Consider the following 14,132-nt stretch of genomic DNA (forward strand, 5'->3'; position numbering starts at 1 on the left):
TTCAGTGACCAGCAGGCCCTCAGTCTTGTTTTTATACAAAACATAATATTTATAACTAGTATAATACAGTATGCAAGATAGATTAGATGTACATGTATGTGATGCGATCAAGCAAAATCAGTCGGAACTTGGAAATTATTAAATTTTCAGTTCCTTATATTAAGATAGTAAAAAGCATTTACAAAGCTGGGTTTTGCAGAAAAGCCCATTGAAATTGAACAGCAAGTTCCAAAGATATGAGCAATTAAAGAGTTTCAAAAACAACAGGAAACAGAAGGAACTATTTCTTTTGTTTGGCTATATCTCTAATAATGTTTCTGAATGCTCGTCTTGAAGAAACCAGTTTACCCATGCCGAGAATGGTTACGCCCATTAAAAATGACTTTTAAGGTCATGAACTAGGAGGTCAATCGGGTCATTGTCATGCGGTCATCGATCGGCGTTGTTTGGCAACGGGTGGGCGGCCCATTCGCAAGGCAGATTCCTCCTAGTTTTTTCATTAGCCAATGAGAGGAAGCCTTTTTTAGAGAGATTGGCTTTGTCTTCTTTTTCAAATATCACAACGCATTCAGCTCTCATCCGACTAGGATCGGAAAATTTAATTTTCCCACCCGCCACTCCCATAAGCGTGTCATCATGGGAGGCCATGTAATTGTAATCAATGACAACAAGATGTGGTTGACTAGACTTGTTTGCCAGTCCTATATACACCGTGCCTATGTATATTATGGACTGACATACACCATTTTGTGTGGCAATGGGATTTACACACTTTATTTTTTGCACAGCTCAAACATTTCAACAAATTTCTTTGCAATTTAATTTAAGGGGTACTACACCCTGGCCAATTTTGTGCCTATTTTTGCATTTTTCTCAAAAATTATAGCACATTGGTGACAAGTAAGATATGTATATTATAGGGGCAAGGACTACATTTGTACAACTACTGCACTGAAAATTCAGCAACTCAAGGCAAGTAGTTATTGATTTATTGATCAAATATTGGTTTTCCCTCATTTTTGACTGTAACTCCACAACTGTTTTCTGTGCTGAAATAAAATTTCCAATCCAGAAATTGTAGTCCTTGCCCTTATAATGTACATATCTTACTTGTCACCAATGCGCTATAGTTTTTGAGAAAAATGCAAAAATAGGCACACAATTGGGCAGGGGTGTAGTACCCCCTTAATACATATGAAATTGGTATTCGTATATGATCCTCAGATCATAGTTATCTTACCTGATGTATCCAAGTTACATGTAGTTAAACTTGGACTTCGTGATAGTTAAGATGATATATAAGTCAGTGACCCCACTGTATTCAAGCATGGCCAAAACACAAATTGGAATCCATGCATGCACAGTGCTTTTCATAGTAAGCTTTAGTGAGTTTCGGTTAGGGTTAAGGAGGCCTAAATCTATGAAAAACATGTTAATTAACCCTAACTGAACCCATGTTTTTTTGCTATTGAAAGGAAAAGAACAAACCGAAAAGGAGAGAAGATAAACAAAGTAGTCATTTGGCATGTCCGGGATTCGGCCCTCCGACCCTACGCATGCCACGCACAAGATCACCGGCCTATACCCACGGGGGTTTCTCTGGCCCTGCCAGCGATTCCCTGGGTATATACAGCTGTATGAAAGGAAATAAATAACAAAAACACACACATTGTAAATGAAAAGAAAGTAAGTTTCAAAAAGCGCCCACCTCGGCTCCCTTTTTGAAACTCATTTTGAATATCAACAGCATATGATTTAGATTTAGCAAGACATAGCAATGTGTAATTGTAATACCATTCACTTGCAAATCATTGAAATAAATATTGTCTTTTTTATGTTTCAGAGACAGAGAAATCCAGATTGCAAGCATGAGATATTACTAGTGGGGTTGAGTGTGTTGTGGAGAGAAGACGATGGCAGACTATGATGAGCCAGAGCTAGCTATGGAGGCATGTGATGAAGATATTATTATCACTGATGAGTCTAGCAAGATGTCTGGAGAAGAAAGTGAATCCATGAATGAAAACAACCAGGGTAGTTCTAATGAATCAGGAGTGTCTCAAGAACAGAGTTTGTCTAGTCCCCAGGACGGGGGTGTTGAAGGTGCTGCAGGAGGTCCTGTATCTGAAAATGGTGCTACAGAGGATGATGACTCAGCAGAAGCTTCACAGCATTACTCACATGCTGCAGATGAAAAGCATATTCCAGAAGATACATCAGCAGAGAATGGAGATATGGTTGGGAGCAATACGGCCGAAAATTCTGAAAATTCAGAGGAAGGAAATGAACAGAAAGCAGATTTTAACTCGGCTTTGCCAGAATCAGAGCGTGCAATAGAAGTAGATAGAACAGAATCTGAAAACTGTGCCGAGCCAGAAAGCCTGCAAGAATCTGCTGATGAAGTACATGTAGCACAGGGTTTAGAATCGAAGACATCGCTTGTTGTTGTACAATTAAATGTGTCCAAGGAGGGGGACGTACAATCAGAAAATGTTGAAGCTGACCTAACCTTGTCAACCCCAGATAATCATCCTGAAAGAACACCAAAGGAATCAAGTACTTCCAACAATGATCATGACAATGAAGTAAATGAAGATTTGCAAGTATCAAATCAAAATATAGCTGCAGACAATCAGGACAGTTCAATCAAATTAAATCAAAATTGTGAAAGCACCACAAATACACATTTTACAAATTCCAGCCAAGAAACGGCAGCTGAACAGTCTTCATCATCACTAGAAAATCCTTCCAAATTAAACGTAAATCATTCTGCCAGCCAAGTTGGGACTGTTGATTTACAAAAAAAGAACTGCTAGCAATGTGGATTCAGATGATGATACATTACTATCAGAACTGGATGATCTTTTGCACAAAAGTGAATCTAATGAGAACACTTCTGTTGGCGATTTGCCCAATGGACTGAGAAGAGAAGCTTTGGAATCAGGTGATTCCAAGAAGCTCCTGCTAGAGATGGATGTGTTGAAAAGAAAATGCAGTGAACAGGAACTAGAAATAGCAAGGTTAGTGGCATGAAGCTAGTTGTTGTTTGTTTTACATGTATGGTCTGAGGACACATGTCTGGCATAATAAAATATTAATATGCCATCAGACTAGCAGTCAAAATGTCCTATCATATACTTTGCCAAAGTGGATAGCAGTCTCTTTTGTAAAATATCACTGATAATGCAGCAGTACTGTAAAACAGAATTTTATATAAACTCATATTTTCAGTAAAAAATAAAAAACCAACAAATTAGGGTATGCACCTGTTTCATATGTATAATTGTACATGCAGGACCCTATGTAAGTAATAATATCAACAACTCATTATGAAACTAATGTAAATAGCTTGGTTCAGGAAGCTAGAGGATATGATCAATAAACGTTTTGAAGAGACACTGTAAATCAATAGGTCCTTGTGAATTGTGAGGGTTTGACTGCAGTTAAGGTTTTGTTTAGTATAGCTCTATCTTTCATTAAATATATGCTAAAAACATGATATGTAGCATTAATCTTTTCTGCATGTACATGTAGGAGATTTTTCCACAGGGGCGGGGGCCGGGGGGGGGGGGGGGTTAATAGAAACCAAATAATGTACTTTTTAAAGGAATGTATATGTGCCATGTTTGTGTGTGTTTTGTGTTTGGCACTATTTAGTTTGGTTGATTTTAAGCACCTGGCTATCACTGTCTCACTGTCATAAAGGAATGCCTAATGGAACGATGTGTATGACAATTATATGGTTGGCCTCTAAACAACACTTCCTATCACTACCATAGTAACTCCCTATTGGTGCAAATTGTTCCATAAGAAACACAATAACTTAGTCTGGCAATACACTGATCAAATTATCGATACCGCACACCTTAAACCCAATGCAAACCAATGCAAAATAAATAAATAAATAAATAAATGAGTGGTCTTTACTTTGCTTTTTATTATTTTAGATATTTGCAACACAAAGGAAGGCCTTTTGGTTTTTGCACAAATTTGTACCGTACACGTATTTATCGATGTAATGCTTTGCATTAAACACATTTTTCATCATAGTGAGATGGTCATTTAACCCTTTGAAACTCTGAGTATGGAGTCAGTATCATAATTGGTAGTAACTACATCTGTGTGCAGCGTTTTGACGTCATCAATAAAAACCTGCCAAGTGTAAACTGTGCACACTGAAATTGGTAGGAAAAGATATTAATGATTTATTCAGTTTATTTATTTTGTATAAAACCATTATTGATTTGTTAGTTGATTTTAAAACTTATTCATTATTTATTTCAGTTTGGATTCACTATTTTTTATTTTTTCCACTGTCCACATTAAAAAAATGTAGTAAGAGAACTACCTACATGTACATGTAGGTACAAATCCTTGAAACATTTTTAGAAACCACACAGCATTTACATCACATCTTTAAAATGATGAAACAAATAGTTTCAAAGTCATTAAAACACACATTTCTGAAATAATATATTTCTAATGTATATGGTTTGTATTATGTTTTTGCTTGTTTTACATATGTAGGCTTGGGGGATTGTTAGAAACAATCAATTTTGATGAATTTTTAATGGTGGCAGTGAACATTTTGCAATAAAGAATCAAAATTTTTGTTATAATAATGCAAACATCATTTAGCTTTATTCTTAAAGCTAAGGTAAAAATTTTCTTGCGTAAAAAATACAACAACACATGTAGTGGTAAGATTTTGTGCAAGTTTGCCTGTAAGCCTAATGTGGTTAGAAATTGACAAGTGTGTCACAGAGATCTCAAGAGAACAAGACAAGGTGTTTTTGTGCTGGGAAATTGAATTTAGACTTGATGTTGAGAATGGTGTATGCATGAAGCGACATATATGCATGGCTAGCTTGTTATGATTGCAGTAATAAAATGACATGATGACGTGAGAGGAATTCAATATCAGGTATAATTATTACAATTGATAGTCACTTGAGATAGTCGCTGTGTCTGTGTGTACAAAATACAAATGTATGTATGTGTATGAATGATGTCAACATTGATGCAATAGCCTAATAAGTCAAGTCAGGAGAAGGTCACTTTTAGATAATAACATCCATAAGTGTACTTTTTTGGGACAATATGCCAGAATCTGCCAGGTACTTGTAAATGCAGTATAATACACCTTTTGCGAGGTACAATCATGGAAAAACAAATTGGCACACTTTGACTGTCATTTGGGGAATCTCTGCCCCTGCTCCCGCAATTCAATTTTGGACAAAATCATGTTGTTAGCAGGTCTGTAAGACCCTCCAAGATTGAAAATTGAGGAGCACTTGGAGAAGGGTGAGAAGAGTCTGTGCTTCACTTGCCTCTTCATTTTGATAGGGCTAGCATTTGAATTATTTTAGTACAAGTTTGCCAACTGTTTTGTTTTCCTGGATTGCAATAAAATAGTGACTACGTCAGGTGACTACATGTAGTACAGTGTTTCAGAAATCATGTATTTTTTGGGATTGAGATTGCTTGTGGTGAATGGTGGTGTGTGTACAATGTATGTGTGTGTAAACTCTATCTTGCATTACTTGTACTGCAAACTAGAGCATTCAACTCAATTAGAGAGAGTGGATTTCACCACATTAACTTATTGAATGTAATTGCAGTAGTGTGATACATGTACATACAATTAACAGAAAATCTCAGAATAAAGCTCAGAATCTCTTATTGCAATCACACCAAATTCTGATATATGTATGTATGATGATTCTTGTTCTTATATTCTTCTTGTCCCTACATAGAATACAGGAGGACTGTATGCAGAAGGAAGCTCATATCAGTCAACTTATGCAATCAAGTCAAGTATCTGTATCAGAGGTGGTTACAGATCATGGCGATACCAAAAAGGCACAGAGACTTAAAATAAGAGAGGTATTTACATTTGTACATTGTTAGTCCCACGTTCGCCCAGACTCTAGTCCTTCATGTTTATCCTCAGACTTGACTGTGTAGTTCTGTTTAGTCTTTTCTTCAAATCACTAAATTTCTCATATCCAAAACATTGGGTATCATCACTAAGTCCTTTCGTAAATATCAGTAAAAATACCACCACGCCGTCACTGATCATGCATGGCACCGTGCTCGCGCAGATTGCCGACATTGCCCTGGTAATATTTTTCCATTAACCCATTCACTGCTACAACCATACAACATTCAATAGCGATGTACACATGCAGTACTGATTTTAATGGAAGAGTTTTAATTCTCCTTTATAAATTCTTCTCAACCAATTAATGTTCACACATGCTGCATATATTTTGTTTCTTTTAAGGAGTAGTCATTAAACACAAAAGTACATGTGTACAAAGATGAATAAAAATGTGTGAATTTACATTTTTTTAGTAAGGCACCATTTTAGTTTGACCAAATTTTGATTTTGAGAAAGATGTTCACATTTATATTTTTCACATTTGCAGTTAGAGGTTGTTGTAGAGCAGTATAAGCAAGACTTTCAGTTAGCGAGAGATCGGCAAATAGCACATGACCATGCTGCAAAGAAGGCTATATCACAGTTACAACAGGAGATGATATTGAGAATAGACCAGGTTTGTACATAAAGCACTTTTTTGGTTGAAGTCACTGAGCAGATTTCCATCTTAAGTTATAATGTTTTTAAATATCGTTGCTGTGCAATAGTATACGTAATTGCCCCAGTGGGTTGGAGGAGTAACACCTCTTGGTGACACTGTTGTGATGCTTCTGACTCCACCAGGCTAGCCCATTGGGTCTATTTTCTTTGTTTCCTTTTGTATGTGTTTTGAAATTTTACTTTGCTCTTTGATGTATTTTAACCGAATTTGTAAAATAAAATAATAAATTATGTACATGTCCATTCTGAGGGTTGCTGGCTGACTGATGTCAATGCATATATGGGTCATCCATTTCTCATGATGACCTCTGTATGTAACATACATGTAGTAATGCAAAATCTCACCATGGTAATGTGTTTGGATATGCAAATGAACCATTTATGCACATGTGCATATTGTGTGAGTAAGCTGCATTGACAATTGATTGGTTGTCAAGTGCTTGAAATGAAGCAATGAAAAAACAAACTACTCCAATTTAGATTTAATTGAAACCAGATATATTTAATTGGCTAAGTAAATTGCCTTAAGTAAGGTTGTTAGATTTAATTGGCTGAGTAAATTACTTAGGGTTGCTCAGTCATTTATTATGATCACTTTCTTGGCCATATAGCAATTTCAGCAAACATACCCATAATATTACCAATGAAAGTGAAATTGCAAACATGTATTGATAGTTGATGTACTCGTGTACATGCAGGACCTACCTAAATACACTGGATAGCTTATTTAGAAAGCAATACTGAAGAGAGCTTAAATAATTTGATTATGTGCTCAATTTAATACTTCTATGTAAACTAGACTGGTTGATATGTGTTGGATAATATGAAGTAAGTTATCAACACCATCACATACTGTTTGTAGGAGTGAAAAATCAATCTTGATATTGATGGGCACATTTTGTTTGGTATTAATTTGAGGCAGTGGATGTCATTTTGTTTTTAAAGATGTGAAATACACTTTAATTACTTCATCACATATTTGTGTTTGAGCAAAATCTGATGAGAGAACGAGTCAATAATATTTATTGTAACCCTTTCTAGGTCAAGAAATTATATGAAGAAGCAGTGAAAGACAAAGAAAACATGGTGATCAGATATGCCAAAAGTGAGAAGGAGGTGCTGGAGCAGAAGAAAGTAAGAGAGGCGTTAGAACACAGACTACGAGAGGTCACACAGCAATCAGAAACACTACATGTACAAATCAAACAACTCAGGAAAGAGCTATCCAAGCTTAAAAACTCTACAGAAGTAAAGGTTAGTGAAAGGGTTGTTAAATATTGGCCCCTAATCTGTATTATAATATTGAAAATTTTAGAAGAGATGTTTCATAGGAATATTTCAAAAAAATTACTTTTGAAAATGTATGATTTTTTGGGGAATATTTGATACATCACTGTAGCATACTGAATTGTAAGTATTTGAGAAACATGATCTTTATTGACTCCTAACTACAGTGTACATCACCCAAATCATCAAATGTCATCAAACAGGTCCAACCAGTATAACAGCATATCTTTTTATTATTAAGTCATGGCATTCTGAATCTTGAATAAAGAATTTTTTGTTTACTGAAACATGTCAAAAATATTACTGTGCACCAAAAAAAAGACATTGATCAATTCCAAGAGTATATTTATTTGTTCATGTAAAATCACATGCATGTAAAGAAGGGCCTTATTTAAAGAATGTTAAGCTCATTTTAGCTGATATTGTGATTATAATTTTTAGGTATTGTATCATTTCTTTTTAGGAAAATGAATCTTCATCAAGGCAAAAGGAGATGGATCAACTAAAAGAGGAGATCAGTTCACAGGCAATCAAGGTCAAATGGGCCCAAAATAAGCTCAAAACTGAACTTGATGCTCATAAGGTAAGCTACTCTTGTTTCATTATTTCAAATCAAACCATCTTAAATAATTGTAAGGATATATCACTTTAAAATAGACCTACATGTATGAAACTGTTTTCTTTTTTGCTATTCAGGACAAATAACTGGGTATCAAAAGTTAGAAATGAATCATGAATAGTTTGAAAGTCACAGCATAGAAATTACCTGTCCTTTTATGCTACATATGCATACCTGAGTTGGCAAACATTGTTGACTTATGTTTAGTTGACACACTGACAAAGTTGCATTTGACACTGTTATGTGGTGGATCCTCTTTGCATATTGCAGTTGGCTAACACATTGACAAATTTACATAATTTGACTTAAATGGCAATGTTACATGTATTTTATTTGCCATCCTACAACTACAATAATAATAATGATATGGGGGTATATTTTCCAGAATTATTAATACCTATAGTGACCATAATAATGGTGTTTTTGTTATGACCATGATAATTCATGTGACAGTTTTTATGATATTACTCTTGACCATCAACCTGATGATAGATTAATAAACACACAGATTGGAATTTTTCATGTCTGTGCCCTCTAAGCGTACTTGAATTCAGCTGATGCCGGTACAGCGTTCAGACCTGGCGACTTAAGTTTCTTTTGTGTATGCTCGTGCCATTTGCATTATTTTTGAGTTTGCTCACACAGTACCTAACTTATGCTGGTTTCATACTTTCCTGCTGCTTGCCACTTCACCGCTCTGCAGATGATTTTACTTCACTGTGCAGTCGCACCAGAAACGCTAGCGGTGACCATCGGCAAGCCGATAAATCGATCACTCCACCGCTTTGCAGCGGCGGCAGCACCGCTGGGAGTTGAATTCAAATCAACTCGGAATGGTGCTGCTCTGACGTATGAGAACAAAATATGGTTTCATACTTTCTGCCGCTTGCAGCTCAGCGGTGTGCCACTGTGTGCATGATGAAGCGTCACGCCGCTCATTGGCAAGCGGTAGAAAGTATGAAACCAGCATAAGCTTCAATCCCCATAGGCAACATGCCATGATTCCACGGTATGCATGATATAATCATTTGAGTAACCAATCTAAATAGAGCTTTTAGATCTCTTAGCAATTTTAAACTTAATAATCCCATCAGCCCTACTAACTATTATTACCATATCTCTGATTGGTTCACACATGAAATAGTCCTCTTTGTAACCAATCAAAATCATCCTTATGGCTGGTAGTGCCCCATGGAGTTAATTGGCACAACGCAAGATTCACCTTTGATATGATAATAAGATCACCAAAATTAGACTTTGTAATTTGACATAGAACAGATCCCATTTAAAAAGGTTGTGCTATGTACCGGTACAAAAACATTTTGAGATGCCCTTCTTACATCCAGAATTGTTTTATGTTCCCTTTTTATGTGAAATGGTTTGTTTTATGATTGTTTGATTTATTTTCTTTTGGACTTGTTTTTTTTTTCTGATTAGGAAACCAAAGTGATACTAACCAAGACAGAGCAGAGGCTCAAAGAGGCTAAGGAAGAAACGGAGCAGATCAGAAAAAATTGCCAAGAAATGATCAAGACATACCAAGTAAGATGATCATTAGAACATCAAAGATACCATCATAGTGGATTTGTGATCAGATCATTCAGAAGTTTGTTTTCATATTTTAACTAGTCAGAAATGAGAAAAGTAAAACTTGAATTGGCAAATGATGATGATGATTTGAGTGAATTTTGTGCCATCTTATTATGTGTAATTACATTCATATGCTTGGCTCCATCTTATACCCTGTTGTCAATGTACATTTTGATCTCTGCTTCTAATTTGATTGGAATTTACTTGAGTCAGTGCATGGGTGTTTACATTATCAGTGAAATTTTATACAACTTTAATGTTTATTCAGTAGATATACAAGAGAAACAAATTAATTTTGACTCCCAGTATAGAAGTTGCAATTTAATAGTCATTAAGTTGATTTTAAATTAGACGAAATATCCAACTAACAAACATTTGATAGCAACTTTTCAATATAGTGACTCTACCTGTTTATGCTATGCTTGGCACTTGACCTAATAAGGTTTGTTGTCTTTATGTGATATTTGAACAGGAATCTGAAGAAATCAAATCCAACTCATTGGATCATAAATTGAAGGAGAAACAAGTGGAATTAACACAGCATCTGCAGGAAAAGAGTGACCAAATGGAGGTAGGAAATAACACATGCTATTGAAAATTGCTTTTGTAGCATTATATGAGGATTAAAGTAATAAAAACAAAGTGATTCATAATGGTATAAATGCAGACAGTATAATGCCAGATTTAGATAATATTTCTATTAACCAGGTGTTTTGTGAGTGATAAAATTAAGCATTACATCCTGTAGGTGGTTATTGTGGCATGTGATTTGAATTTTATTACCTTATTGTTTTGACATTTTAATTCACTGATATTTAACTATGGTCAGGCATAAAATATGCTTGTTTGGTATAATGGACTGAAAATTAGATTTAATTGGTCCTGACATTAACATCATTCATGTTGCCTTCACTTAATAAGTTATCACAAAATCTAATTTAGATAATTTCTTTGAAGATAGAATTCAAAATTACTGTTTTGGAAAGACGTTAATAAAAGTCATCTTTCTCCCTATGATTATAAATAGAATGTTATGAGAAGGCAAATGTTTTGCATGTTTGTTTCATTATTGTTTTTGTCCTGTTAAATGGAAACAAGAAAGTGGCTTGGTAAGTTTCAAGCTTATTCATATTTGTTCATCCTATCCTCTCTCTTTTCCATGTAGCTTCATAGTGCAAAATTAAGGGAACTAGAAACTCTGAAGAAAAGATATCATGATAATATGGCTGAGTTGGATTCATTGCAAGTTAAGGTATGACTACAATATATCTAAAAACATATAGATAATGAAATAAATTGCAGCAAACTTCTAACTATGTAAGGGAACTTACATAGCACCATTGGTAATATCATCACACTTTACGACAGGAAAAACAAAAAAATGAGCAATCAATCTTTAATCAACAGGATAAATATGCCAACAATGAAGTACAAGATTAAACTGACATGGAACTGCATAATAGACAGTGTAGGAAATTTTATGAAATTAACACTTGGTGTACTTCAAGAACAAAATAAGTTACCTATTTGAAAAAAATCATAATATATACCAAGGTGTCAAGAAATTGTAACTAATATTGTAATTGCCAATTTGTAAGTGATTTATGCTCAAACATTTTTCCTACCCCCCCACCTTTTTTCGGCCTTGGTGTGACGACTCTGAGAGATGATGTGCACCTACATGTACCTGTTCATCTTAGCCAATCGCTGGTTCTGATAGTACTTGCCATGTATTTTAACTTTCAAGTATTTAATATGTATTTTATTCGTGCAATATGATCACTTGTTTTATCTTTCATGTATCTTAAGATTTGTATGCTAGCCTTGAAATGTATTTAAAGAAAAAAAAAAAAAAATGAAATGAAAATGAAAGATACCATGCAAATAAGCAGATGAATGTGTTGATTAGCCCACTTTCCCCATTATTTTTCCAAATATAACAGACTAAGTGTCTTGAAGATGAGAGACTACAGAATGAGGAACTGCTTTCCAAATTCAAGGAGTTACTCAATTCTCAGAAAGAAGAAAATAGAAGGCTAACAAAGCAAGTAGATGAGCTGAAGGCATTACAGCATAAATTGCAAGAGTAAGTTGTAGGGGTTCTTAATAGGCGGCTAACAAAGCAAGTAGATGAGCTGAAGGCATTACAGCATAAATTGCAAGAGTAAGTTGTAAGGGTTCTTAATAGGCGGCTAACAAAGCAAGTAGAGCGAGCTGAAGGCATTACAGCATAAATTGCAAGAGTAAGTTGTAGGGGGTTCTTAATAGGCGGCTAACAAAGCAAGTAGATGAGCTGAAGGCATTACAGCATAAATTGCAAGAGTAAGTTGTAGGGGTTCTTAATAGAAGGCTAACAAAGCAAGTAGATGAGCTGAAGGCATTACAGCATAAATTGCAAGAGTAAGTTGTAAGGGTTCTTAATAGGCGGCTAACAAAGCAAGTAGACGAGCTGAAGGCGTTACAACATAACTTGCAGGAGTAAGTTGTAAGGGTTCTTAATAGGCGGCTAACAAAGCAAGTAGATGAGCTGAAGGCGTTACAACATAACTTGCAGGAGTAAGTTGTAAGGGTTCTTAATAGGCTAACAAAGCAAGTAGACGAGCTGAAGGCATTACAGCATAAATTGCAAGAGTAAGTTGTAAGGGTTCTTTTATAGATTAATCAGAAATGTTTCAATCCGTATCAGAAATGGTGTCTCTTTGTTATTATTGGCAATTTCCAGTACATTTCATTGCCATGTGCATGCACTGCATGCAAAATGGTTAATGACATATGGTGAGTAGTTATGCAGTAGCTAAACAAGCAAGGTTCCAGTAGCTTTTCAAGACTATTTGTACACTTATATCCGGCAAGTAAATATCAAGAAACATAAACTAATCAACTTCATGCTTAATTTCATAATCGTAGTTATACTAACTCAGACAAAGAATGCTGCATTTTTAAGTTGCTGCCATTATATCAATACTGTGCATGCAAATAAAACGCCATGTCAATGAGCTACTATATGTGCAATTTATTATGTTCAAACCCCAAATGCCAATCAATTTCATGATGTCAGGTATTTGTGTGTATCTCCTTATTTTCCTACCCAATTTCAGTCAGTAATAACTTAAATTACGGCCGCGCACACTGTACTTACAGTATGTCCAGCACCTCCTGGGAGATACTGAAGGGATGCTGCTGCAGCCAAACAAAATTGTTTCGCTTGCCCAAGATCGCATTAGTTGGAGAAAGCTTGATGATGATGATGAATAACTTAAATAAGATAATAATCTAGTAATTGTCTAATTCAAGGATCTGCAAGTGGGGCGCTCTAAGTCAGAGATCCTCAACTGGGGCACGCGAGCCACTTGTGGCATAGTGCCGCATTCCAAATGGTGTATGTCGGCTAGTATGGGGAAAAATGTGTTTTTATACCTTGTTACTTAAGCAATTATATCCAAGGAGAGTCGCCCTAAGCCGTATAAAAAGGATAAAATCCAAGAGCTTCTGGGGGATGGCCCCTGGACCCCCACCAGCGTGTTGCCCATGGACCTCACCAGAGGCCCCAAAAAAGAGTCCATGAACCCCACCTATTAGTCAGTCCTCTCTGTTGTCATGGATATAGTGGTGTTTTAGAATTCTTTGCATTTTAAAGGAGCACTTTAAGAAATTTAGTTGAGGACCTCTGGTCTAATTATTTTCATATTTACTCTTTAAGTTGAGCAAAATGGGATCCTATTTATTGTGTTGGTTATGGGTGTGATGTGGTGTGCTTTGATTGACAAACATTTGCATGTTTATTAACTTATTTATATCCTTAATGATTTGTATGAACAGTGCTAAGGAAGAAGTAAAGAAGATGGAGACAAATATGTCAGGTCAAAAAGAAGAGTATTCAGAACTGGAAACAGAGCTACAATCACATAGGCAAAAACAGATTGAATTACTACAGTTTACTGAGAAAATCACTGCCAAAAATACTCAAATGAATTCGGACAATTCTGCACTAAGTGATAAGGTAAGAAGAAGTGATTTTTCTTTCATGATTCA

General features: G+C 35.5%; 1 protein-coding gene across 2 annotated transcripts in view; it reads left to right on the forward strand.

Moving 5' to 3' along the window:
* LOC140149125 (coiled-coil domain-containing protein 186-like) overlaps positions 1–14,132 on the forward strand; it is a 31,740-nt gene that overhangs the window by 3,670 nt on the left and 13,938 nt on the right. For both annotated transcript variants that reach the window (XM_072171306.1, XM_072171307.1), the window contains exons 2-11: positions 1,844–3,020; positions 5,757–5,886; positions 6,432–6,560; positions 7,646–7,858; positions 8,355–8,474; positions 9,948–10,052; positions 10,573–10,671; positions 11,266–11,352; positions 12,044–12,186; positions 13,920–14,100. In XM_072171306.1, coding sequence (XP_072027407.1) covers positions 2,971–3,020; positions 5,757–5,886; positions 6,432–6,560; positions 7,646–7,858; positions 8,355–8,474; positions 9,948–10,052; positions 10,573–10,671; positions 11,266–11,352; positions 12,044–12,186; positions 13,920–14,100 — 1,257 coding nt within the window. In that variant the 5' untranslated portion in view covers positions 1,844–2,970. The remainder of the gene's footprint in view (positions 1–1,843; positions 3,021–5,756; positions 5,887–6,431; positions 6,561–7,645; positions 7,859–8,354; positions 8,475–9,947; positions 10,053–10,572; positions 10,672–11,265; positions 11,353–12,043; positions 12,187–13,919; positions 14,101–14,132) is intronic.

The sequence above is a fragment of the Amphiura filiformis genome, chromosome 3, assembly GCF_039555335.1.
Source record: "Amphiura filiformis chromosome 3, Afil_fr2py, whole genome shotgun sequence".
In the NCBI taxonomy this organism is placed as follows: domain Eukaryota; kingdom Metazoa; phylum Echinodermata; class Ophiuroidea; order Amphilepidida; family Amphiuridae; genus Amphiura; species Amphiura filiformis.